Source organism: Paecilomyces variotii (genome assembly GCF_004022145.1).
Source record: "Paecilomyces variotii strain CBS 101075 chromosome Unknown C8Q69scaffold_2, whole genome shotgun sequence".
NCBI lineage: Eukaryota > Fungi > Ascomycota > Eurotiomycetes > Eurotiales > Thermoascaceae > Paecilomyces > Paecilomyces variotii.
Genome location: NW_021167141.1, coordinates 1121966 through 1148786, shown reverse-complemented (window position 1 = coordinate 1148786; position 26821 = coordinate 1121966). Strand labels below are relative to the sequence as shown.

The window sequence follows — 26821 nt, the reverse complement described above, 5'->3', positions numbered from 1 at the left end:
GAAGGATGCGGAGTCCAGCCAATGGGGAGCACTGACGCACAGACCAGGTCCGACGCGAAGGAAGGCGCGAAACTTCAATTAACGCGTCCGGAACAGCAACTGCCATGGTCCGAGATAGTTACGGTCTGGAGCACGACAACTCATTCACCTCCCACAACGGTGTTCGGATGAACTCCCCCCTCCAACCCTATACACGCAAGGCTTTACTTATATCCTGTCTTTTTGTTATACCCTCTACAGAATCGATAACGTCTACTGCTTCCTTCAAATATTGGCAGAAGAACGTTCTTGATTCCTTCCTGATGGTTACGAGTCTTGTCTCGGCATTCCTTTGATTTCCCCCGTCCCAATACATTACGAAGTTTACCTGAATTGGTCCAGCATGGAGGTGGCCATGGAGAGCGCTCCTCCAGTTTCATCTTCTCTCTCTCAGTCTTTTCCTCCATCGCCAACTGCGTCGAGAAAACGGTCTTTCGAACAAGTGGAGGGTTTCGAACCAGACACGAAGCGTACACAGACCTCCAGCGATGGCAACGATCAGGAGAACCGTGCCCCTGAACAACAGCAGTCGTCGTCTGGAACAATCGAGAAGAGTCGCGATCAGCACGATGACCCAACTGAACCCTCGGGCGGCCCAATCGAACGAGGCCGTACACCGGCAAAAGAGACAACGCCGGTCAATTCGGTTCTAGCGACTATTTCAACGCCCAATTCAACCACCTCTGTTCAACAGCCTGCCGGCGCGGGTGCGGCAAGCGCACAGAAGAAACGCAAGCTGTCCCCAGCCAGCAAGGAGGCGAAAAGGATAGAAAAGGAAGCGAAGGAAAAGCAGAAGCTGGAAGAGAAGGCGAAGAAGGAGGAAGAAAAGCGTCAGAAGGAAGAGGAGAAAAAGAAGCGGGATGCTGAGCGCGAGGAGGAACGCAAGAAGAAGGAAGAGAAGAAGAAACTCAAGGAGGAAGAGCGGCTAGCTAAGGAAGAGGAGAAAAAGAAGAAAGAGGAAGAAAAGATGAAGAAGGAAAAGGTAAGTAATAGCAACTGTCTTTTTTTTTCGCTCTCTTCAAGTTAAGAACTAATTGATTCCAGTCCCAAATGCGACTGAACGCCTTCTTTGCGAAACCAAGCACGACATCGTCATCTGCACAAGCATCTTCATCTACAAATCAGGGGTCTCCAAGCAAAGTGGCTACTGCTGGTGCTGTTGATGGTTCTAGTCAAGACGCACCGGCGAGCGAGTCCACTGACTCAGTATCGGACTACAAGCGCGCGTTTCCGGACTTCTTCGTACAATCCCATACGCAGGTTGCCCCTGTGAATCGATTTGAACGTGACGCAGAAGCTCTCCGCCATCTTCGTGAAAAGCTAGACAGATCTCTCAAATCCGGTGGTGATAGTCTGCCGGAAACGCCAGTATCAAAACTCGCAGAGATCTTCAATATTGTACCGTACAGGCGCCGCTGTGCCAGACACATAGTGCCTGTGAAGGAGATTCTCCTCAAATGGCAGGAGTCCCAAGACCCGCTCGACCCGACCAAGCCAGGAGCCAAGCCGCAGGACATGCTCAGGAAAGTGACGATGAAGACATTAAAATTCAGTGAGGACGTGCGGCCCCCTTATCAAGGCACTTATACAAAGCGCATTTCCGAGAAAGATGCCATGAAACTCTCCAGAAACCCCTTTCAGCGCCAACTACCAGACACGAATTACGATTATGACTCGGAAGCCGAATGGGAGGAGCCTGAAGAAGGAGAAGATCTTGACTCTGAAGGTGAAGAGGAGCTAAGCGACGATGGCGATGATGACATGGATGGTTTCTTGGACGATGACGACGAAAATCAGATCGACGGCAAGCGGCGACCCATTGTGGGTGACTTGGAGCCTGTCTGTAGTGGTTTGCGCTGGCAGGAAGCTGGCATCGATCCCGAACTCGAGTCTTACAAGGTCGAAATCATATCTGAAGCAGTACGATTTCCCATCGACCCTTTCTCCGGCGCCTACTGGGAGAAACCGAAGGTGGCAGAACGTGCAAATGCAAAGAGTTCGATGCCAGCGCCCGCTGTCCCCTCCGGACGCTCGACTCTACATGCTTTTATGAATCTTTCCGGCCAAGGTGCGTCAGTAAGTAGCACCGACGGTCAAGCAGGAGCCGCGTTACCCTGCCATCCCGCCAGCAAAACAAAGAAATCATTCCCTCCAGAGCACCTAGCAGAATTCAAAGAAGTGGTCGTGGGAAGTGATCTCACGAAGACGGGTCTCATTGAGATCCTAAAGAAGCGGTATGTATTAACTAACCTTGTATAACTGATATATGCGTACTGACTTATGTGTTAGATTCCCAAAGGTCTCCAAAGATGTCCTTAAGGATACCCTGAACAGCGTCGCTACCCGTGTGGGCCAGAAAGAAGCTGACAAGAAATGGGTCTGCAAATAAGATATCGCATATTTTTCGATCGTTAATATTTGAGCGATGCCAATCATGTTATAATGTGGTCATATCGGACGACTGGTGGAGTTACGGCGCTGTTCTTTTTTACAGGCATTGCGGGACTGCTCTAATCGAGTCATCCTGGTTAATCATTTCTACGAGGAATATATTGCTATATGTCTGCTGGGTCTTGACATACTGTGAGCATTTTACATTTGTACGAGACAAACTAGCGAAAGGTGTAGGGGTCATTGTTTATGTTGGGGTTGTGCAATCTACTCAGCTTAGTGATATAGATGTATGCTCTTGCAGGGCTGAATTTGTGATCCGACTCGACTTCTAGTCAATGGCAATAAATCATCAACTTTGGTCCCATAGCCAAGCATGGTTGCATTCTTTTTCCGTGCCCGATGAAGTCAGTCTCGTCCCTTACTCGATTCTATTCGGATTAGATCCCGACATGTGATCAACTATGATCTCATTCTAAGACTTGAATAATGGCCGATCTTGTGAGACATCTTTCCGGTAACGATCTTCGATAGATAGCTACAGCACCCTACTCCATATTGTTTAACTAACTGCTTAACTACTACTGGTGACCATCTGCACTGCTACATGAGGCGGTAATCGTAAGAGTATAAAAGCGAGCCGGTCCGGCACTACTCTGTTTACCATAGATGATTTTAGGATATAAAGCGGTAGGAACTGTAGTTACAGTAATAAGTATAAGTAGTAGGTTTTTAAACCAATATAGCCAGAGTATGAGATGAATACAATTCTAAAAATCCTAAGGAGATCTAACTAGTAATCCTGTTAATAGAAGACGGCCCAGGAGAGTATAGAATCCTAGGAAGAATTTCTAGCTCGTTAGGAGGTTAATCTGGGAAGAAGCATTTTATGAAGATCTAGATTTTTTTTTATGTTGCGCTTTTATATCTAAGTATTTAATTAGAGTTTATTTGAAATGATATTTAATTAATAAGATCTGAAATTTAACTTTAAGACTTCGAAAGCGATATTGTGGATAGGTTTGTGCGATTGAATCTGAATAAGGTGTGTAATAATAATAGATTTTGTTGATGTTTTAAGCTCTATAAAAATGTCACTTTCGAGGGCTATAATAATATAGGTGATATAACCTTTTTAGTTGAATATTCAGCTTCAGATCGCGGATTGTGCGCTATATTAATCTTCTACCTGGGGAAGAGTACTAAATATACAATTACCGACGTATCGGAGATAATATAACCAATATACAGACCAGTTTTGTATCTATGCTATTTTGAACGAGCAACGAGTCCCGATACATATAGTTAAATATTAAATTCTCTATAATCTATCGCTTGCTGAGATATATACCGGCCTTTATAAGATAGACTTAGAAGATAATGTTATAAAAATGGATGGCAATAGCTTTAAATATTATGCTACCCGGCTAGTAGCGGTAATAATCACTCAATTGTTTTCTTATATATTAAATATCGGGATCCGATACGGCTATATTTATATTAGGGAAGCTTTTATTTATCTTTATATTATAGAAGACCTATTAGTTGTATAATACTATCTACTTATCCCTAATTGTAATATTACTAACAATAATAAGCATTGACTCTACCGAACAACAATTACTTAGATCCTTGCCTTTACCCTTAATACTATGCTCGCTAATCCTCTATCTCAATCCTGATATAATACCGCCGATTAACTAGATATATAGGAAGTTAAATAATACTTGAATATCCTGCAGGAGATATCGGAATCGGTCTATAAGGAGCTATCCTCTCCGGAATATAAGCCTCCGCCTTGGAAACCTGTTAATCAGTCCCCTTATATGCTACGAGGTCGTTGTCAGCCTAGCCTCCAACCATTATAGAAGAATCAAGGAGATGAGGATGAGGATGAGGATAATGAAGCAGGTGTTTTTTCTAGTCCTCCTAGTCTATCAGTGATTCTTCTAGAACGACTTGAGGTAGTTGAGGGTAAGGTTGAGTGTCTCTGGGGACTATTGGTGGGAGAAGATTAAAAGGGACTGAAAATACGAAGAAGAGCATATAATATCAGTATTGTATAATGAAATGTCTCAGTGGCTTAGCCAAAAAAGGTTGTCTGGATCCATTATGTCTAAAAAAAAAAAAAAAAAACATAGACATGGGAATTTATGGATCCTAGGGCATGGAGCGATTTTCTTTGATATTCTTCGGGATTTTATTTACCCTAAGTTCTTGTCTACGGCTATGAATTTCTCTCCTTTCTTCTTCATCTGGATCGGTTATGTTTTTATATAAGGAACCGGGTCTATTCTCAAGATTTAATAATTACCTCTGAATTATTGCCAAGATTATTTTGTTGATAATTATAAATATAGTAACCGAGATAGTTAGATGGTGGACTACGTCAGGAAAAAAGCTCAATGGCTATTATATCGTGAGCTTGTGAAGAAAGGGTTCGAAGAATTCCAGGATATCGAAATGTAAAAAGTCCTCGGTTCATCTAAATCCTATTGTTGCTATTCCGTAGATCTTCCCAGAGCTGGAGATAAAATAGAAATAAAAATCCACGAAATAATCATCATCATCTCTGCTACCACAACGTTTCTATCAGGAAATGACAGGGGCTAAATACGTCTTGATACAACATCATCAGCCGTCGGAACTGAACCTTTGTGGCGTTCCGATACACACTGAATCTGAATCGAAATCGAACCTAGAGTTAGTTGGTTGAGGAAATTGATATCTGAATCTCTCCACCATTTGCAACCACGATAAGTGGTCTCCATGTAATGACATAGTTGGATATTTACATTATATGTTTATTGTGGTCATGAAGCATTATCTATGTTATGGAATGGGAGTCTCAGCAAGCAGGCTCTTTGTTTTCCTATTTTCCGAGTAATTATGCATAGGATGTGTGGTAGTTAAACTAGTTAGCTGCGAGGTCAGTTTGTGGGGAGCAAGTTCGGATCGATCGATCGGGTCATGCTACTCCGCCAATGGAGAATGGGATGTTTTGGATGAGGATTTGACTGGATGGATGAATCCATGAGCATGTAGCTAGCTGGAATTTTGACAGGTAAGATGTGGTGTGGTTCATGATGAGGCTGATAATAGATGGAATCCGAGTATGACTCTTTAGGTACGTGGACCTCTGATGGATGGCTCCTGGACATAAATATAAGATCCTTGCAAGCAATTACCTGTCTGACTGGTGAATCTTTCTGAGCTGCTGGGAAATTGTACGGACAGGGGGGAGCAGAATCGGGTAAATGCTCCGCTGAACGTTTTGAAAGTCTAGGCCTCCTGTACCCCGGCATATAGGCAGTCTTGGAATTCTTCATGGGTCCATAATGTTTACGAAGCAGCCTTTAGCTTCGTGCAGGGTCTGGATGCTGCAATAGGGGATATGTGCAGGTCGCTGCGAGGCCGACACGTTATGTTTCTCGTTTCGAGAAACGGAGATGGGGATAGGTTCATTAGAGCTCGGTAGCAGCGATGCTGCTGCTGCCGCCGAAATGGGACGCCAATAGCCAGCGTAAAAACCAAGAAGGACACCTGGAATCATGTAAGCGTTGCGGCGAATACTTCCAGTCTTCTGCTGAGCTTGGCCAGCCTCATTTCTGCAGCTGTATACCCCGATAAAGAACGGCGCCGGCAGAGGATCGACGGCAATAGCTAGCTAACTGGAACGGAGACGTCACCGATCGTGAAATAGCAACCACAGAGCTGTTATGAATACGGTCGCCTCACACTTGGGAGGTTCATTAAATGCATGCACTGGTTGCCTGTCAGTTTCGCGTCACTAGAACGGCAGCTGGAGCTGGAGAGAAGAGAAGAGAGAAAAAGAGATGCACCGCATATTGCATCGTAACCTAAGTAGTCTCCCTTCAAGTTCCAGGACTGAGACGTCCGGATAGCTCCTGTAGCTAACGGGATGCCAATGGATCAACCGTCGTCCCCTGGATCTGAAGCAAAGCTGGCTGTGAGCTGCATGTTCGGGACGTTCAGCGTCTGCCGTCCGGAGTGCAGATTGGAGTTGCCATGAACCTGGTGAGACGCAACCAGATCCGACGCACCCCGATCGGGTTCGGGTTCTCGTGATCAGAGGGGAGCGAAGAAGCAAGAGGTTCGAGGTACGATCTGGTTCACCAGCAGGCGCGGTCCGTAGATAGTCTGCTGCACGTCTGCGTTGTCACTTGCGCGACGGGCGGTGGACCTTGAGCGCAGGTTTGAGGCCACGGCTGAGGGGAAAGCAGTAAGACTGATAGGACCTGAGAATATAAAATACTTCCTGCGACGGGTCGCCCTCCACTGCAGCAACCCCTCGCTTGAATACGATCCAGTAGACAGGCTTCCAGCCGCAATCGCTGGGGGGAAGGATGATGTACAGAAGAGCAGACACGTGCAGTGGTGGCGGGATCAGCGACTGTTTCCCCTGATGATTGTTGTTGAGATGGGGATAGATAGGTAGTAGTTAGTTAGTTATGATAAGTAGACGATGCGTTTGGCGTGATTTTGATGATTGCCCCCGTGGCGTTGGATTCTCCTCTTCCTCCTCCTCTGCCATCTCCGATGGACTGTAGAGACCATACCGTAGAACAACTGAAGCGTATTCGCCCCTTCGCAGGACTATCGCTCTCCGTGCACCTCCGACGATAGCCATTTCAGCTGGCGTCTCCCTTCAGGATGCGTCATGGGCGATGGGATCGTTCATCGACTTGGTCATCTTTCTCCAGCCGTGGGGCCTGCAATGCCAGCACATCAACCGCCCCCTGGCGCGATGATTCGACCGCGAGGCAACTAATGCGGTGAATCGTCGCCTTCGCTCGTCCAACGACGTGGCCGATCAGCAGCGATCAGTTCGAGGCGACAATTCCAGAAGGTCGAGCAGAGCGGTCAGATTGAGTCGACGACGTGGTGTCGCACCAGCCACAACTCGCTCCCCGCCTGCAGCTGGCCGATTCGAGTCACGACGGAGCAACCTGTCATCCTGAAGGGAATCGACTAAGTTGTTTAGGGGCCTCTAGTGAGTCGTGGATGGGCTGGCCTGCGAGTCACTCGGTCTCGTCTCGTCTCTCGTTTCTCGTCGCTCGTCTCGTCCCTCATACTAGTTAGTCGTCCAAGGCCAATTCATCTCCGGCCTCTCTCTTCGTCTCAAATCATCGCCGTCTTCCTATCTTGTCTCCTGTGACCCTCTCCTTCTTTCGCATCTCTGTCTTACTTAAAATCAAACCGTCCAAAAAAAAAAAAGAAGAAGTAAGCTGAATCCCCCGACTGTCTCTCGCGCGACTCGTGCGGCGGCCGGGTCCTGCCACTACCCCACGTTTCCAGCCCTGGAGCTGCCGTCGGACGTCTATATCACCACCAACACCACCATCACCACCACCATCACCGACCATCGCCTGTCGCCCACACGCTCGCCAGCAGAATCATGCGATAGGTCATTCTCCGTCGCCAGGGGCATCGTGCGTTCTCGAGACGACTCTCGAGACAGATGCCGCGAGCTTGCCCATGGCAAGATGATTGATGCCCAACATGCCTATCTTCCCCCGGTCCTGGCCTATGCGATCCGTACGTGCGCGACATACAAATCCGCGGTTCCCCAGCCCGGACTCGATGCGCGACCCCTTTTTTTTTTCTTTCCTGTCCTCTTTCTTCTACTCTGTCGCGTGTAGACAAAAACATCATGACTGACTTGGACATCTTCTACCAGCGCTGCCCCCGTCGCCCGTCGAGTCACCTTCACCATGTGACTCGCCGCGTCTACTAGAGGATGCGGCGTGCTCAGTCACGGCGGCCAACTTCTCTGAAAAGCTCACTCTGTCCGGTGCGGACGAGATCTCTGATCCCCCAACTTGCTGCCAAGGTGAGTCCGGCGAGGATTCCCGCCAGACCCCTAGGATGCTCCCAGATGGCCGCAGCGTCTCCCCAACGGCTGGGGCTCCGTCCCCTCTGGAAAGTCCCAAAGCGTCATTCGAGGAGTTTGCCGTTCTGTACTGCCAGCGCAGGCACCGTGAGGTGCTACGGAGGTACCTGGAACAGCGACTACGAGCTACCAGGGTTTCCATAGGTCTGTCTGCGCGCCTCCTGCGGGTTGGAACTGCGGTCCAGAAAGGACTAGTGGACGGTTTCAAACATGGCGACAAAGCCAATTTCATGGTCATCTACAACACCATCCACGAGATCCAGGAGTCTTTCAATTCTGCCTCCCGCCGCCTGCTCCATCGACAGGACCCGTTGGAAGGGAATCCTCTGGCCTTGGATTCGGAAAGCAACCATTCCCCCAGCTTCTTGCATCAGCTGAGTCCCAAATCAAGGAGCGATCTCCTTGAGATTTTGAATTTGGTTCGTACGGATCCGCAGTTTTTGTTCGAAAGGATCAGCAGCCTCACGCCTTCCCGACTCTCGGCCCTCGTCTCGTCGGCCACGGCACTCGAGGGCGGTGATTCCGTCTTTGCATCCCGAACTAGGAATCAGTTCTTGTTTTCTAAACGCACCACTACCCAATCTCTCCCTTACAAAGACCATGCTTTGGCCTTTGAGCGGACAGATGCTCTGTCCGCTTTGCTTTTCAACGTATTCGCCCCTTCTCTGAATTCTGATTCTGCCGAGTCCCGCTTGCGTCTGGATGTTTGGTCCTCCACGTGCGCCAAACTTCTCTCCCATGGAGGCAGTAAACACCATTCTTTCGTGGGATACATCCTGTCCTCATGGAGCCTGTGCAGCCACTGGAAGATTAAACCCAAATTTGAGCTTTACCTCATGGATGTCCTGCAGAAAGGTGCCTTCCTTTTGGAGAATGTCGAAAGCCCCTTGGGGCTCAGCTTCGATGCTGAGCCGCCAGATCCCTTCCGGACCGATGCCGCTGAGGAGTTCTTTGAATCAGCCGTGGAGACCCTGTTCGAAATCCTGGATAACCCTGAAGGGGGTTTCCCGCACGGTACCTTGGAAATGGGAAGAGCCATCTTTGGAAAGTTAACCGTACCTGAAACCCGGGACCGCTTTCTCGACTACATGCTTGTGCAGTGGTTCTTTTCCAAGTTCTTGCACAATGCACTATGCTATCCAGAGGTAGGCCAACCCGCCCTCTTTGTTGCTTTACACTGACTTACTAATCGGTTTTTTACAGACTCACGGTCTTCTACTCGACTTTCACATCAGCAAGGATGCCCGGGAGAAGCTTTTGGGACAGATTGGACTCCGGGCGCAGTCTCAGGTCTTCAGGGTCCTCCATTCGTTGTATGGCTTCTCCATTCACCCATTCATCTATTTCCCCCCTTTGTCGTCGAGAATGAGATTGACTCTTGTTGCAGGCCTCAATTTTCGATGGCTCGTCCTAGTATCAGACAGCATGTAGACAGCATGATCTCCTGGTTTGATCGCAGCAGTCCAAAGGCCCATCCCGAACTGGATAGCGACCCCTCGGCGAACGGTGCTTTCAATTGCTTTGAGCCTTCCCCGAGCCTACCTTCGCCATTCCTGATCCTCTCTGCCGCGGATATCCTCACTATTCTGAACGCGCTCTTCCCCAAGTCCATCTGCGCGTCCTTTGAATCTTCCTCGCCCTCGGGAATGTCCTCGTTTTCCTTTAGTCCGCCTCAGTCTCACAGTGGCCGAACTAGCCGGATTTTTGAGTCGCAGCTTTTCCAAGGAAGAATTGATGCTTTGTCGTCCCAACCCGCAACTACCAGGACGGTATTTTCTCCCGATGTAACAAGGGCGAATAGTCTCGCAAGCGATTCGACATGTAGCCTGGTATCGCAGCCGCGATGCCCGCTAAGCCAGAATGTGGACCGTATCCGCTTCGAACTTGAATCGGATGACCGTCCCAGTTTGGATCACCCTATGGCAGAGGACTGGGCAGTCCTTCTTGTCACTCACAATGGCAGGTCTCTCAACTGGGTAGTGTCCCATGAGGACGACCCCGAAAACGACCATGTGTCGGATGACGGTGCTAGATCGACGACTATAGGATCAGAGGAGAACTATGAGGCCCTGCAGACGGCTATAGTCAAGCTTGTACACGAAGAGGAAGCCCTGAATCGCTCGAGCTATGGCTCGTATTTCTACCCTCAACAGATGATCCCCTGCCCTTTGAAACAACGATTTGACAATGCACTGTCTCTCTGTCAGCAGCAGGCTGACTTCATCGGCGCTCATTACTGGTGGAATGCGTCGCGACAACTACGCCGTGGAGCCGCGAAATTCTCACCACATCCTGTCAATGATTCATGGATCCTTCAACCACTAGTTACATCTTGTAAGCGGTCGCTGGAATTGTCCTGCTCAATCATCGAGCGCTGCGAAAGCAGCTTTGTCATGCTCGACCGCACCCTGGACCAATTGCAGACAAAAATGAAAGAAATGACGAAGGATTTGGCCAGACTCCGCAACAAGATGTGGTACATGACCGACGTCAAGAATTCGATGAGATACGAAGACGCGAAGCATGTGGCTCTTGCATTAAAGACGATGGTATACTCGGCAAGTCTGCAGAGACACTCTTCAAATGAGCACCGTGGTCGAAACGGTGCCAGATCATTGGCGGGGTCTTTCTTGCAGAAGCCAGAAGTACAGGTTATGAACGTGATGAAGGCACCAAGCAGCCAAGGTGGCCCGAACAAACTGTCTGATGAACAAGTCGATCTAACTAGAAAATGGCTGACGCATCACGGTATTGACAATTTCTGCAAGGGCGAAGAAAGAATACATCGCTTCTGCTATGAGGTGAAGTCGAGCATCAACAGACTCATTGGAGATACTATGTCGGAGGCTCCCGTCCTGTGGTCCAGTGAGCTATTCCAGAAGGAGCGCGCGAAGTATGAGACATCTTCAGTTCGAGGATATCCTGGGATTTCTGCTGCCACGGGCGTTCGGCCGTCTAGTATAGCTAGTGAAGATGCACTCTACGCCTCGCAGACTTTCGGCTTGAGTCGCGTATCTGAGGCTTTCTCACGACCCTACAATGATGCGCCTTCTTTGGCTCGCAAGTCGTCATTCCAAAGCCTGGCTTCCGATAAATGGAGAGCGCCCAGAGATGCCGGAGCCACCGACACTTCGTCCATCGGGGATTCGCCGGGGAGGACGGCGTCCAGCTCCACAGCTGATACTTACAGCACCTTCTGGTCGGCACCGCACACGCAAGCGCAGTCCGCGGCCAGTGCTTCCAGTTTTCAGTCTCGCCCGCCTTCGATGTTCAGCGACACGGTGCCGCCTCCACGTCGAAGTGAGCGCAACATCCACGGCAAGAGCGTTTTTCTCGATGAATTGAGACAGACTTTGACTAGTCTTCTCCTCAGTGACCTGGGTTCCCCCGTCTGGAGTTGCGGAAGTGAGACGGATGCGTGGTTTACCAACTGTTTGAATCAGAAGCGAATCCAGGTGCAGATGGCCAAGCGGGCAAGAATCCGGAAATTCTTGGACGAATGTGATTCTGCTTCAAACCGTGATGAAATTGAAATGGGCGCAGATCGATATGTAGGGCGTCGGCGGAGTAGATCCGTGGGCCCTATCATGTCCAGACAACATACGCCTGTGGCGCCAACACCGATTGCTCAGGAGTCCTCTGTCAGTCAAGACGAAGCTGAGAACTCGAGCTTCCCTTATCGCACCGCCTTTTTCCAGTTGATAGAGTCCTTCTCACGACATGCCAACCCTTTTGTCAAGCTGAAGGCTCTTCGCGACTTAAGAACACTTGTCATCGCCTCCCTCTGTAATTCTGCTGAAGACCGATTAAATGCTAAGAGCAGCGCTCTTGGGCAGGCGAAAATGTCAGATCTACAGCAGAACCGTTCCCTACGCTACAGCTTTTCACAGCCCTGGAGGCTCCGCTACTCCCCTGAAAGTCTGGCACAGGCGCCTAGCTCACCTGTCGCTGGCTCTTCTTTTAGCTCCCGACAATCCGACCATCTCTGTCCGACGGAGAGCGAGATTGTTGATACCCTGCGGACGCTATTGCAAGATATCCAACCAAAGACGCTTTTTAGGGACTTGCAGTTTGTATCTGCTTTTGTTCCCAGCGAAATTCTGAACAAGACCGAAAGCGGGACCGCTTTTCTACATTTCGGACTAGCAGCCCTCAGTCTTAAAGACGAGGTCTGTAACAGTATGGTGGAGATCGCCGACAAAATTGTTTCTCAAGAGCTTAGTCGACGCCACCCTCCGCATAGTTACGAATACCACAGGCCTGGCCATGCCATCGAAGATGCGGCCGCGATGTGGATTATAACAGCCAAGGAGGGCAACCCCGTTGCTCAACGTGAGCTTGCCATTCTCTACTTAACGCACCCGGAGCTTCTGCCGAGGGTTACTCTCCCTCTAACCTTGCCTCGCGACACATTCAAGGCAGAGATGATGTACCGACGTGACAAGGATCCCAAGTCGGATCCGCAAAGTATGTGTTTAGCGCTGCACTGGATGCAGCTATCTGCCAACGGTGGCGATGAGTTGGCGCGAAACAGGCTGAGAGAGAGAGAAGAGTTTGATTCCATTGCTTAAACTTCTCTATATTTTTCACTCATTATCTTGATTAATCTGTCCTTTCCCATTACCCTTGTTTTATACCACTGTCGATGTTTTATCACTGCGGACTTTCGTTTGCTCATTACACCCCTGCGCATTACTTGTCGGGTTTGAGTGCTGGGATCAGTAACCGTGCTGGATCTTGATGGTCACGGACATGCGACTCTTGGCTTTCTGTTTTGGTGCTAACGTCTTGTCTGGGCCATCCTTCGGTTTTCTCTTATTGTCTTCCTTTCTTATTTCCGTCACCATTGCAAGGATGGTTTCTGTCGCGCCACTTGGTTACCCCTTACGTTTGATATCCCATTTCTTATCATTGCATCTGATTTTTATTTTATATTTTCTCGTCTGCCTCGATCCTTCTTGTGGGCGGATTCCTGAGTCATAGTGCGGGCATCTCTTTGGCTGTCTACATCGGCGGAGTTCAGCTGCGGTCAACTGCGTGGACTTTTAACGGAGGCCTTCAACTGCAATTTCCTCGACATATGAATCTTGTACGGTCTGTATCTTGCCGCCAAACATACGTTTGCTGTTGTTGCCAGGGGGAGCATTCTCTTTTTTCTACCAAAAGGGCAGAATTGCAGGGTTGTGCATACATAGTGCTGGAGTGGAGGATGAGGCGTGCGCTGGAAGTAGGAGAATTAGGTTAAAATGAAAGGTGTAAGCCACATCTTTTGCCGTAGCCCATTGCCTGGCGGGTCTTCTAATAATAACAATCGTAGTACTGAATCAAAGTATTTATCAAGATTCGGTTATTCTTCCTTATTTTTCTTCTCTGTTTGTCGTTTTCAGCGACCGACGTCATCGCGGCCCGACCCCACGTGCCCGCAGCAACAAACAGCGACGGAAGTTCAGGAACTGGACAAACACCAAAGACATCCCCGACTTGTCCTCCACGTTTTAACTATCCAGCTTCGCCTGCTTGGGTACAGCTTCCTGTCCTTCCTGAATCGTATAGCTGCCGTGCTGCATCTTACCGACCAGGTGGTGGGCTGTGTCTCCGTCTATTATCTAATATTGTCCAGCTGAAAGACGCTGCGGATCCTTTCGAGAACCATCTGTCGCTCCTCAAAACCATACCTTATATCGGTCTACATTCTACCCAAAGTCCACAGGCTGTGCCAGCACCCTGCTGATATACACTTTACGCCAACATAAAGCACTCCCAAGCTTCCTTCGAAAACTCCAGACTGCAGTCGTCATGACTACGTCCCACCACCCCGCTGCCATGGCCGCTCAGAGCCCTGACAGTGTGCCAAAAAGGCCAAAGGGTATTGACAAACGCTATCATTTTTACACTATTTTGGGAGGATGCTAATGTATATCTCTAGGCATCCTGAAAAATTCTAACACCCAGATTCCGCAAGTCTCTCCCGCAGCGCCTGTTGCGGCGGTGATCGCTACGCCATCTCCCGACCTCGTTGATACCAAAGAGATCACTATGCAGAACACCCTTCAGAATGCTGGACGCCGACGCTCTTCTTCCAATGCTCGTCGGGCTTCTACTTCCAGGCGCCAGTCTTCCGCCAGCGCCCACGACGAGAATTCGCCCCGCTTGAGGTGGGATGAGGCCAATCTCTACCTGGCGGAACAGGAGAAAACCGCCAAGATGAAGATCGATGAGCCCAAAACACCCTATGCGCCACATTACGATCCATCGCAAGATGAGGATGAGATGGAATTGGCAGAAGCAGAGGATAGACTTATCGACGCTCAAGACATCGTTGTCGATGAACTCGACAACAAGCATGCAGAACAGAAGAAAAAATCGGGAATGCGGGAGGAGGACATTCCAGACTTGGAACTGGGTGAACCAGAAGAAGAGCTCCCGTCCGGTTCCAGAACTGGTGATGAGCGTATCTTCCGCGAGCGCAGTCTCAGTGGTGATTCCAGCAAGGGCGAAAAGCATGTTATTGTTGGTTCAGAGGATGCAAATGGCGGGGAAGAGACCGGGGAGCACCTCCTGACCACCGAAGAGGCTAGAGAGAAGCACCGTCAATTTGAGGAACGGAGGAAGAGGCACTATGAGATGAAGGATATCAAGGGTCTTCTTGCGTAAGTCATCTATTCCTCGTCCGCGTATCGTGCAATACTTGATTTTTCTTTCTTTTTCTTTTTCTTTTTTTTTTCTTGAAGCCATTACTGACAGCTGGTTTCTCTTCCAGCCATCCTGAGGAGTTAGATGAAATGGTCGAAGACGATGACGAAGATGAAAACTCCACTCCTGCGCAGCCTCCTGCTGTTCCAAAGATTCCTGAGCACTTTGTGAACGGAAAATGAAGAACGACCATCACTTCCACCAATGACCCCCTAGATCTCTGCCGTTAGTCACGCCTCATTTTATTTCCGCTCCTCTCTTGATACCTTCTTGTCACTTAAGTTCTTTTCTCTCATACTCCACATTTATATTCATATTCCCCAATAGTTTGCATTTTCTTGTTTGGGTGTTTTTATGCTGGTTGGGTTTTCTTTTGGCTGGGGATTTTGGGCTGCAGGATATCGCATTGTTCACTCTTTCTCTATGTATAATCTTAGAGGTGACACTGCTGCCGGTGTTGGTTGTAGGGATGAATGAAAGAAATCATGAAACTGTGAAGGCAATTGCCTATGTGCTCTGCCTTTTTTATATGCCCCATCTTTGCCTTTTCTGATTGTCTTTCTAAATCCGTGGGGTCTTTACGATAGCATGCCATAAGGCATACTTGCTTTTATATGGCCCAGAACCCGATCAGGCTACTCAATGATACGTGAAAATACGTAATTATCTATCCAATTGCTATGTTCCAGTCCCACTTTCATGACTGCTTCTCCTCATCCTCCTCCTCCTTTTCAGATTTCTCCAAATGTCTCTCATAGAACTTAATACTCCCACCTCTCAGGCCCTTCAGCGCCCCCTGCGTCGCAGATCCTACATCCACGAACCCTAACCTCTGATAGAACCCATCTCCGCACTCTGTCGAGATCAAACTGACACAGACTCCATCCGTCTCTCCCCATCGGATTCCTTCTTCCACGAGCGCCCTTCCCGCCCCGCAGCCCCGATATTCGGCATCCACGGCAAGAAAACTGAGATACCACGTCTCAGAGCGCGAACCGGACCAATAGTGTTTATAGTTTGGTACCTCAGCGTCAAAGTTCCTTTTATTCTCAACAGACACGGAACGATCCGGGTGGATAATACTGGAAATCGCATCGAGGGATCGAATCGCAACGTGCTTGAAAAGCAAACAGACCGAATTATTATTATGATCATTATTCGATCTCTTCTCCTTCGTAGCAGTAGTCGATTTACTCGTCTTTTTCCTCCCCTGTCTTTCCCAACTAGCCACGCCAATCACACGAGAGCTTGAACTGTCCACGGCAACGCGGACGCGATGGCCGCGTTTATACATGTGCGAGCGCATCATCCGTGCGAATTGTAGACGGTAGTCGTCGGGATATTCGCGGCGGTGGGGGAAGAGATATTCGCCAAAGACGTCGTCGTCGATGAACCCGGCGGCTAAGATGGTGCCGAGGGTTTGGGAGTCTTTGAGCTTTGCGCGGCGGATGGTTATTGAGGGTGGAGAGGGATTGTTGTCCATTGCGGTGGTGCTGGAGTCCTTTTCTTCTTTGTCTTGTTGTTCTTTGGATTCATTCGCTGGGCTCTTCTTGATTGATGGAGAGGGAGAGGAGGTTCGTGAGGTGTGAGTTGGGAATGGCATTATGTTCGCTTTCGAGTTTGATGCTGGGAAGCTACCTATCTTCTTGTGGAGCACAAAATATGGTATGTGTGAAATCAAGAGGTGGGAAAGCAAATGAATCGTATATGTTGGAAATGGTATATGTAGAGACACTACCTGGCTTTCTGTTAGTATAACAACCATACTCGAATGCGATTGTTCACACTGACCTGTGAGTTGCTGCTCCCTTCAAAAAAGACAGTCCAGTAATTCTACCATATGCAGTCATCCAAATAGTAATAATGAAGCACCTCAAAAGGGAAAAAGAAAAAGAAAAAGAAAAATATCAGCGGCCCTTGGCTATTTTAGATTCAAAAGGACCCGAAATCTAGAACCCCAGCTTTTAATCTCCACATACTAGCAGGCTATCAAAATGTGGTGAAACTTCCCAGGCATGCCTATAGCCACCATATTGCTTTTTAAACAGCAAGGATATGCATAACTGGTGGGACAGATTATTGCTCAAGACTACCTGATTTGGTATTTGGCGTTATGCCGTTATGATTAGCGCAGCAAGGGGGGAGGAAGAGTGCCTACTTTCACACATCCTGGACATCAGACGGAAAACATACTGGGGAAAGACTAGACGGAATTAAAATTGGCGCTAAGTTAGCCATGCATGCTTGTTTGGACTACGGAGATACTGTAACTCCGGTATATAGTTGAATTAACTTACATCTTGTGATGTAGATAGATAAAGGCTCTGCTCTGTCTTCCTGCTTATTTGGTTACTTTTTGTGATGTTGTTCCTATGCTCATTATATTTTATGTTTTGTTGTCTCTCCAAAGCTGTTTAAGTTCCTACGTTAGTAGGAAGCTCTGATTACTGATAAAACACTACTGATATCCTTCCTGCGCTCTTCGCCTAAACTCCTGTGGATAGATACCTGCTAGGACGAGAAAGAGTACTCCGAGTCGACGTATTTACAAATGGCTCGAGTGATGAATTTCCTGGGCGGCCTCCGCAGTAGACGGAGGCTTCTCCCCTCCCACTGTTCGTTGTCTCTGGGTCTCCGTGTCGACTATTCGAAAGCTTCCTTCAAGTCAGCTTTCAGCACATCTATCGTGACGCCAAACTCCGTTGACAAGAGAAGCAATCGATGGTATGGCCAACGAACCTAACGCGAGGCTCGCTTCCTGGGTTAGTCCAGGAGATGTGCGGCTGCAACACACCCTTGGCTCTCGCAGCTCGATTCACCGCGGAGGGCCTCTTTATCTTTACCTGCTCAGTGGTAGCAATTCTGCCATAAAGAGACACTGTTACTGCCGCCTCTTCACGAAGGACCGTGATATGTTCCGCGTCTCTACCTTTTATCCTCATCCTTTGAGCGTCAACCCACACATGTACAGGGTGATGACTCAGGAACTGTTCTTCTAGTCTTTGACTGTTTTATCAATTTCACCACGCCTCGAGCGGCGGATCAGTCCAACCATGTCTGGTATCAAGGATTTGGCTGAGGTGATTTCAGAGGATGCAGATATCGTAATCAAAGAATTTGAAGAAAAAAACATCCCCGACTTTTCTTGGAGTGAAGATGCCCCCTTTGCTTTCCCTAAAGTCAGCCCAGAGTGTTATGAGGCCATTCAGAGAATCTCCGCTGCTGCCGTTCGGATTCAGCGGTTGGCCACACCCCCTGTTATCTTCCTTCGCATGCTTCATGATAAGGTATGTCCTGGATCACAGAGAAGGAATAGTTGACCTCTCACTGACAGATTTGCAGTGTTACGAAATCGGTGCTATCAAAGCCTTGATGGATCTTGGCGTGCCTTATGAGATCTTTCTGAACCATGACATTTCATACGAAAACCTCGCCAGAATTGTCAATATTGATAAGGATCTCTTAGCTCGCTATGTTCGTCTGGCTGCTGCTGCTGGTTTTCTATTTGAGCCTAGACCCGGTTTCGTCAGTCACAATGTCACTTCTGCCATCTTTATGAAAGACCGCAATACCGCTCACGCTTTGCATTGGGGATTCAAAGAAGCTTTGGTAACTGCTGCGGAGATCAGCGAGTCATTCAAGATGGATCCCACTGGTCGTAATCCCTATTGTTCTGCTTGGAGCATTTCCCATAAAGAACGTGGTGAGGCACTGGAGACATATTGGCAACGCATCGAGCGCGTTCCTGAAGACGCCAAAGAATATCAAAGTCTTATGGCTGCCACTGCCAAGCTCGAACAATATTCGATGGAGCATGTGATATCTTGTTTTGACTGGAGACTGGTTAATACTGTTGTTGACGTAAGTAGGTATCCTTTGTCTGCGGCATACATAGTACTGGTCGACTAATTCACCGCAGTGCGGAGGATGTCCTGGCCACATCTCAATGGCTCTTGCGGATAGGTTTCATCATCTCAAGTTTGTCGTACAAGATCTTCCTGAAGCTGTCGCTCTTGGTCGAAAGTCGCTGCCCAAGCGATACAGAACACGTATTACTTTCGAGCATAATGATCTTTTCAAGAGCCAACGAGTGACTGCCGATGCTTACTTTTACCGCTGGATCATGCAGTCGTGGTCTGACGATTTTGCGAGGGACATCATACGTGGCGTGGGAAAGGCAATGAATCATGGAGCCAAGCTTTTTATCAACGAGATGCTCATGGATGATGTGGATTGGGACTGCGAGGCCATCGAAATGGAGGGACGGATAACGGATATACGCATGCATGCTCTCCATATGGGAAGAGCGCGTTCCATGGTTGAATACATCAATATGGTGCGAATGGCCGATAAGCGATTCCGATTCGAGCGCAAACATTGTCCCCCTGGTTCTTTCTTGAGCGTCTTGGAGTTCACCTTTATCGAGTTACCTCCCCCTGCTACCACTGATGGTTCTCGCACTCCGGTACAAGAGGACTTTGACTGATCTAGTCCTTTTGGTACCGGGGGGAGGCCGTTAATGTCTTGCATGCCCCTCATCTCTTTATCATGTTTTTGATCATGTACCGACTTGGAACACTTCTAGCGTGGATAAATCGAGCACTAGGTATCTTGCATCGGATTTTCGCCCTTAGCTCTTTTGTACACAGGTAACCGATATGATTGTCTGATAGCCTGTCGCTAGTCAACTGCGTCGTAGATAATATCTTGGAGCTACTGGGAATAATTGCTTAATTCAGGAGACTTAGGTAGTTAAGAGGCTGAACCACTAATAATATGAAGCCTACCTGTTAACACCATTTGCTTGATGGTGGATGCCCAAACTTTGTAAAACCAACCCTGCTGATCACATAATTCTATCCCACCAACTCTGCTCCGATCAACTCGCTCGCCTCAGGAAATAATACCCACATTGATGAGGTTCTGAGTAAGGACGTTTCCTAAGAACCTGCCCTTGCTTCCATTTGGCCGTACTATTTCTATGTCCTACCTCATTCTCCTAGCCCCTTCATCAGCCACTCATCATATAATAACTCCAAAGACGTCGACCGGTCCTCGGGGTTCCACTGCAAGGCCATCCGGAGCCACCGCAAGAACCCTTCCTTGTCTTCCCCTTCAGTCTTCTCGGCCAGGCTCTCGAGAGTAGTGTCTGGAATCGGGGCTACTCCCTTCCAGTTGCCCGACTCATCCCAGAAGGCCGAACTGAGGTGTCTCTGTTCCCGAAATTCGGGTGGTGGAGGGCCTAGAAGGGCAACTAGTTCTGCCATGTGGACGCGGTCATCAAATATACCATCTGAGTTTTTGCCATTGATAAGGGGGCGAGGGCTAACGATATCCCAGGCCTACATATGACAAAATATTAGCTTTTTTCATTTTTGTCAAGCCAAAGTCAAAATAAGTTTAAACTCACTACCATGGCAACGTTCCAGATATCCACTTTGAAACCCCAACTCGATCTCAAAATCACTTCAGGAGCTCTGTAAATGTTCGGCATGATATCGTCATTGTGTTCTTTGTCGCCCAATCGAGCTTCCCCAAAATCAGTAAGAAGTGGCAGCCCACCTCTTGGAAGGAAACTCAAAGTCTTGTAGATTGTTCGGTCTCTGAGAACTTTTCTAGGCGATGGGTCCGTGACTTCAGCTTCTTCAAATCGAGAAAGATAGCTTGTCTCCGGTCCCGGCAGTAGTAAATTCTTCAGCTGAAGATCTGCGACAGAGTTAGGCCTATATTACAAGCTCTTCGGGGGGGTTGGGTATATTACCGGTATGGATAATGTGACACTCCGAATGCAGGAAATCTAGAGCGATAAGCAGCTGTCGGATACCTGGCTTCATTTGATCAAGCGTCATTGCCTGTCCAGGAGACATCTTCACCAGAAGATCTGCACTCATTCCGAGAGGCTCGTGAACAAGGCAGATATGACGGCCATGAGGGCCCTGGATGTAAAAATGGTCCAGGAGTTTGCGAATGAAGTTTCTGCCGGGATGCTTTGTTTCCTTCAGATTCATGTGCTTGTAGATGTGAAGCTCTCGCTCGTGATCCCTGTTTTGACCGGTTACGTAGACTTTCAAAACAACATATGTTGATGCGCTAATTTTTATCATGCTATTAGAACCGCCTCGTCCAGATACTTAGCTTGAGACAAATCTTGCACCTACATCAAGTCTTTCGCAAGCCAAACCGTTGAGGTTACTCCGTACCCTATTTTGGCAAGCGTTTGATACCGATCATTGAGTATCTCACCCTGGTTGACTGGGTAGTATTTCTCAGGCTGGTACGTCGGCAGTGTTTCCTCATCAAGCTCAATGGACTGGTCAAGTAGCTCGAATCCCGAGGTGGGAAACACTCTTGGTGTGCATGTCCACTGCGATGGCGACATGACTGTTCGATACTGCACGAATATGCTCCTCGGACTTAAGGGTAGGGAAACTTGTTTAAAGATTGAAGTAGAGGATAGACATGTAGTCAAGCTTCTGCGAACGTCAGGGATACAAATACTCCAAGCCTTTCGTGCGGCTTGCTGCATCGTGAAGTTGAGCGCAAAAGCTCCCTAGTCGAGCGCGTAGGTAAAGGAAATAGCTAATAATGATAATAATAATCATACAAAAGATGTGCTCACCAGGATTCGAGAGCACCTGGATAGGTATGGCGCCAAGTGATCTTCACACCCTAAGTAAACTAGTTTCCGTTTCGGGCGTGATAACTATATACACGTTCCAATTGGAGGCAACCCTACCAGTTGTACGGAATGGGTAGATTGGATGGCCACAAGTTGTCTAAAACATTGAGCGCTCTATGCATGAAACACAGCCCTGGCCTTAGAGCCTGGCGTCATTAATGGAAGAATTCCTGGATTTGGTTGTCTTTTGAGTGCCGTTGTAGGATTTAAATAGGATGAACTTTACTGCTGCACTAAATCGACAATCCTTAATATCTTCATTGTTTTCAGATTGTATTCTTCATATTTCCGGGAAAGGTACTCAATTTCCACCATGAGCCGCAACTTCACTAGAAATCTCCAGACTACCACTAGGACTTTGGTCCAATTCGTCGGCTGTCCCCTCGATGATATTGTCAACGGCTATATGTGGCGAAATTCGACAGAAGCAATCTGCAACGCAATAGAGCGAGCTGTGAGTTGACCTATTTGGTCTTCAAGCAAATGGCTTCTTGTCATACTAAATCCTCTCAGGAACCACGGATCATTTTTTTTCAGATATCCAGTATATTGGACTTGACATATCTAATCCGAATACCTTTTAACAGTCTCACTCAGGGGCTATCCAGCTCCCGGGACCTTCGGTACTTGGTTTGAACAGTGAAATAGTGTAACTATATAACATCCCTAAGAGCAATATCTAGCACATACGACCATAGGGTGTGGAAAACAGGGCTTCCCGTCCGCTCAGCCGTACTTAAGCCACACGCCGGCCGGTTAGTAGTTGGGTGGGTGACCACCAGCGAATCCCGGCTGTTGTATGTTTTTTGCAGTTTTTTTTATATACTTACTTCTTTTTCATCTTCCATCTCGTTTTGCACTAGGTAATATGACATATAATCCTAGTAGACTATAGTTAGTCATGTATATGTATAAAAGAGTCCTAGAGCGCCCGGTATTCCTTCTTAACATAGATCTTGCATCTAGTTCTTGTTTATTATTCTCAAAGTGCCGCAATCATCTATTGATAATACTCCCTCTTGGCCCTAAGTTCCTTCCTAAGCTTTTAGGTTTTATAATAAGAAATACCTAGTGTAAAGGGCCGGCAGCGGCAACTGTAAAGCTGGACCTCTGGTTGTTGTGCCTTTGGATGGCAGCTGGTACCTTCACCGTTCGTCTCACTGTCGAGAATATAACGTGCCTAGGGAAGCCTCAACCGCCAATGAAGCTGTAAAGGCATGTGTGGCGGCAACTTCTTAAGCTGAAAATCATAAGGATGATCTAAATAAAAATATTTCGATAGCTAAGATGCGCGACACGTCTTTTTGGAATTTACTGGATCCAGCCAGATCTAGTTGTAAATAATTGAATTCCCTGGTGGACTGATAAGGAAGTAGGGCGGTTGAATCTGTCAAGCAATACCAGGTTACTGTCTAATGGCTGAGCCAAAGCTCGAAAAGAACAGCATATAGTATCCTTGCGAGATCCATACTAGATAGTTAGTGTATCAATCTATAACATATCGACATGGCGGATAAAGACCCGTATATAGATGCACTTAATCATTATGCTGTTCCTGTTAGAATTTAGGCCAAATAGCTTCCGTATTAGACTAAAAATACTTAGCCACCTTACCCGCTAGTTATACTCTATGGACATTGACGGAAATACAGAGGTATATTGAATCCTAGTCGTCTGATTGCATTTCTCTAATCTAGAAAAGCAATTCTATAAGTAATTTTGCTAAGAATTCCTAATTAAGGCTGTAACAGGCTCGGCATGCCAGAGGGGAACTAATAAGATCTCTGAGCTCAGACACGCTTATCGCCGCTTCATGCTCTTATCTGTGGTTCTGTCATACCTCGCTTATAGACAATAATGATCGCCCTTGCTTCGCATATGGCGGTTGGCTAGGAGAGTAGCGTTAGACTATCGCGAGCGAAGGTGACAGTTAGGGGAGGGGGCGTAAGGCTAAGCGGGACGGGAGGCATGCTTTAAGCAAGGGATAAAAAGTCGTTAGCTGAGGGGCCAGGTGTCCGCACTGGAGAAATCATAGATGCTCGTTCAACATTTCCTTGGTACTGCCAAGTACTTGTGGATAAAGTTGTAGTATAATTCTAGATCGGTACTCATAAGTCGATGTCCTCTATAACCAGAGTTAGGGATATACCAAAATTCGGGATGTCCATCTATATACGCTTTGAATTAAAAGTCTTAGGATACCATGCATGAACACGCCTTCGTATGCTGGACCGCACCAGTATGTAGCAGTAATGCGCTATGTACAGTAAAAAGTAGTTTCAGACGCTCGAGATGGGAATTTGAGACGTAGCACATGGGGAATCATCAAACGAGATAAACAAAGAACGCTGTATGAATCTTATTTCTGCTCAAGTATAAGATAGTTTCCCCCCTCTGTATGAGTCGAGACTGTCTCTGGCTCTCCTAATATTGTTTCCCCTATTAGACTCAAAAGGTTGCCTTCCTCGATGATCTGCTTCTGTACTCGATTCATCGTCCGTAAAAAGCACCATCTCCGTAGAGTCGTTCAGGGGGCGTGTGGATTCACCACCAGAACTACCAAGTGGTCGAGGTGGAATTTGGTACCGATGATTGGAAATCTTCCTAATTGTTCTGTCGCCAACTCTGAACGGGAGACCGTCGTCGAAATTTGATTCTGTTCGTTTCTGAAGGCCAGATAATGCGGCCTTAGCTTTCCTTGCGTCTGTTTGAATACTCGTCGACGCCATACGAGACGTAAAGAGATTGTTATCCGGCGTTAGGATTGCCACTCTAGACGTCTCCGTTCTTCGCCCAATGGCTTTGAGCTCGATTCCTTCTTCAGATGTGGGGTTGCTGCCATCACTACGGCTGCCACCAGAAGCTGAACCTTTAGCAGCGCTTCCAGAGCTGCTTCCATAGGTCTTATTGATGTGGGAGCGCATCGTGGAGTCAATGAAGCCGGACTCAAGCGAGGCGAGAAAAGGACGAAGACAAGGGATGCAAGCTGTCGTTAGAGATAATGCCTGTGTAGTTCTAAACCATGGTATGTTAGTCCCTAAGTTACAGGCCCTTTGACTCTGAGGCATACATACTGTATCCATATCTGAGGAGTTACCTCATTCCAAGTCTGATCTCCAGCCTCACGATAAGGGCGTAGAGTACTCAACGTAAAGGCCGTAGAAACGCAGACACTATAGGCTATATTAGATGGACCCAGTTGAGGAGTTCAAACTAGAAGAACTCACAACAAACGAGAACAGAATACACCTATAACCGTCCATCGCTGCCGTCTCGTAATTTGTACGTTCCAGACAATGAACGCTGGTAGACTCATGATAGCGACCTCTGTGATAATATCGAGTGTCCCGAAAAGACAGTAGAGACTGGACTAATATCCACATATTAGAACACATAGAATCATGGAGGAATAGTTGACGACCAACTCTATCCACGCAGTTCTCCTCCTGCGAGAAATCCCAATGTGCGGGTCCTTTACACTGCAATGCGAGTGCAGTAGCGAACGACATGCCCCATGCTGTCACAATTCCCGCTGCGACACGAGATACCCGCTTCATTTCTATTGAAGGGGTGAGTCTCGAGATAAAAAGCAAAACGGAAAGTTTTGCGAAGCAGAGCGCTATGGTAAATAATATTTGAGCGGCGTAATTGTACTATTCGACGGGTTAGCCCGACTCTTTCCCTCACATACAAGTTCCTCAGTTGCCTGCCTTGCTGTACAGTGTGAATTCATGAGAGTTTAACGCACTATAATGGCGTCCCATGCCATTGTTCACTGCCCAATGGACAACGACGGACTGAATTATGGCAACAACCTTCGTCTGGGAGTCAGTGTATCGTCTCGAATATCCACTTAACAAAAGAAAAACATACCATCCCAAGACCAATTGCTACATCGTCCCATCCATATATTGTAACAGGGATAATGCGCGTCAGTAATCTAGCCAGAACTGTTAAGCTCATGAGGGACATCATAATCCAAGTCATGATCACAATGTAGCCTCCATGGTCTTGAGGAGTGATCTTCCCATGCGGGGGTGAGAGCATGTATATCAGTTGTTTTGAATGTAACCCCATGGTGCCACATGTAAGTTTCTTTCATGCATTGGCGCTGTAGGACAGATAATAAATATGTATAACTCAATATGAGGAAGTGGTAGCTCCTAGTCGCGTTCGAAAGTTGCGAAACCTTTCATATCTTTCTTCATGGGAGGCGGGAGAGGGGGGTCATGGGCGGTTTTCATATGAAGATGTCGATCCTGGATATGAGGCTAAGATCCTGCAATAATGCTAGATAAGAACGATTATCCTCTGATAGATGATGTATGTGCAAGCCCAGGAAAGAGCCAATTTCCCCATGTCTTAGATCGGCAAGCCACATCGCATTATCCGCAATGCATGGCGCTGATTGCCTTACTAGTAACTAAGATACATATAGAACCTAAACAAGTTGATCCAGTGGCAACATCTAAGCCTCTTTGTCTCTGTGAGGCTGAAGGTATTCAGCGAACAATCAGTAGCAACACGATATCGATCGCCTATTGTCTCTGTCATGGGCAGAATCTGCGGCAACAATGCTTCTGCAGGGAGAGAGAGGAACAGCTTCTGGCTCAAACAACTTGGAATGCACTATGCTCCGTGTGATCTTCACCAACTTCGAGCTCGACAAGATTCCTGTCGCTTATCCCCGACATAGCGTCTGGACCAAGTTAGGAATAAACTCCGGCAGTTGAAATCTTGAAAAGGATTGATGTCCGGTGAATGCATTGTTTAAATTAGCTCGAGTCCTTTCAACCCATGCAAGGTATGGGGTCCGCTGTAGTTACAGGAGGGTCCTGGAGCTGGGACTCTCTGGATCCCCAGAACTACTCTAGGAGCAGTGGTCTTGTGATTGTGGCCAATCCTGCAGAAATACGAGATATCTAATACATAGATTCAAAGCAGTGGATGTGAATAGATCTATGTATAGTAGCATTCCCAGAGTGTTTCGAAAAGACATGATGAGAATACCTATTCCGCTAACTCCCAAGGAAATCTACTCTGGTTAGTCTCCCGAGATTGACAACTAGCCCAGATGACCACCAAATCAGCAGAACCATAACCAG

General features: G+C 47.7%; 8 protein-coding genes across 8 annotated transcripts; 5 read left to right on the top strand and 3 right to left on the bottom strand.

The window, feature by feature from the left end:
- C8Q69DRAFT_456188 (chromatin assembly factor 1 subunit A-domain-containing protein) lies at positions 1 to 2794 on the top strand. Its single transcript, XM_028629821.1, has 3 exons — positions 1 to 1021; positions 1084 to 2273; positions 2329 to 2794. The coding sequence occupies exons 1-3, from the start codon at positions 383 to 385 to the stop codon at positions 2426 to 2428; spliced, it is 1929 nt and encodes a 642-aa protein (XP_028487290.1). The 5' UTR covers positions 1 to 382; the 3' UTR covers positions 2429 to 2794.
- Positions 2795 to 8319: 5525 nt separating this feature from the next.
- C8Q69DRAFT_397729 (hypothetical protein) lies at positions 8320 to 12915 on the top strand (the record flags this gene model as incomplete). The annotated part of the gene is made up of 3 exons (XM_028627790.1): positions 8320 to 9489; positions 9548 to 9657; positions 9732 to 12915. 3 exons carry the CDS (start codon positions 8320 to 8322, stop codon positions 12913 to 12915), a joined length of 4464 nt encoding a protein of 1487 aa, XP_028487289.1.
- A 1077-nt stretch (positions 12916 to 13992) lies between these two features.
- On the top strand, positions 13993 to 15234 carry C8Q69DRAFT_143836 (hypothetical protein). Its single transcript, XM_028625462.1, has 3 exons — positions 13993 to 14210; positions 14271 to 14994; positions 15105 to 15234. The coding sequence occupies exons 1-3, from the start codon at positions 14141 to 14143 to the stop codon at positions 15217 to 15219; spliced, it is 909 nt and encodes a 302-aa protein (XP_028487288.1). The 5' UTR covers positions 13993 to 14140; the 3' UTR covers positions 15220 to 15234.
- A 500-nt stretch (positions 15235 to 15734) lies between these two features.
- C8Q69DRAFT_441826 (acyl-CoA N-acyltransferase) lies at positions 15735 to 16640 on the bottom strand (the record flags this gene model as incomplete). Its single annotated transcript, XM_028628782.1, has 1 exon — positions 15735 to 16640. One exon carries the CDS (start codon positions 16638 to 16640, stop codon positions 15735 to 15737), a length of 906 nt encoding a protein of 301 aa, XP_028487287.1.
- Positions 16641 to 17935: 1295 nt separating this feature from the next.
- On the top strand, positions 17936 to 19702 carry C8Q69DRAFT_143795 (S-adenosyl-L-methionine-dependent methyltransferase). Its single transcript, XM_028625461.1, has 3 exons — positions 17936 to 18324; positions 18380 to 18898; positions 18957 to 19702. The coding sequence occupies exons 1-3, from the start codon at positions 18091 to 18093 to the stop codon at positions 19521 to 19523; spliced, it is 1320 nt and encodes a 439-aa protein (XP_028487286.1). The 5' UTR covers positions 17936 to 18090; the 3' UTR covers positions 19524 to 19702.
- A 61-nt stretch (positions 19703 to 19763) lies between these two features.
- C8Q69DRAFT_456177 (kinase-like domain-containing protein) lies at positions 19764 to 21656 on the bottom strand. Its single transcript, XM_028629820.1, has 4 exons — positions 21196 to 21656; positions 20799 to 21127; positions 20448 to 20743; positions 19764 to 20379 (listed from the first exon to the last, which is right to left on the bottom strand). The coding sequence occupies exons 1-4, from the start codon at positions 21561 to 21563 to the stop codon at positions 20029 to 20031; spliced, it is 1344 nt and encodes a 447-aa protein (XP_028487285.1). The 5' UTR covers positions 21564 to 21656; the 3' UTR covers positions 19764 to 20028.
- A 362-nt stretch (positions 21657 to 22018) lies between these two features.
- On the top strand, positions 22019 to 22611 carry C8Q69DRAFT_495970 (hypothetical protein; the record flags this gene model as incomplete). The annotated part of the gene is made up of 4 exons (XM_028632246.1): positions 22019 to 22170; positions 22304 to 22365; positions 22415 to 22513; positions 22602 to 22611. Exons 1-4 carry the CDS (start codon positions 22030 to 22032, stop codon positions 22609 to 22611), a joined length of 312 nt encoding a protein of 103 aa, XP_028487284.1. The 5' UTR covers positions 22019 to 22029.
- Positions 22612 to 23869: 1258 nt separating this feature from the next.
- C8Q69DRAFT_143731 (hypothetical protein) lies at positions 23870 to 25898 on the bottom strand. Its single transcript, XM_028625460.1, has 6 exons — positions 25590 to 25898; positions 25427 to 25531; positions 25142 to 25369; positions 24944 to 25086; positions 24791 to 24889; positions 23870 to 24731 (listed from the first exon to the last, which is right to left on the bottom strand). The coding sequence occupies exons 1-6, from the start codon at positions 25791 to 25793 to the stop codon at positions 24086 to 24088; spliced, it is 1425 nt and encodes a 474-aa protein (XP_028487283.1). The 5' UTR covers positions 25794 to 25898; the 3' UTR covers positions 23870 to 24085.
- Positions 25899 to 26821: the final 923 nt, after the last annotated feature.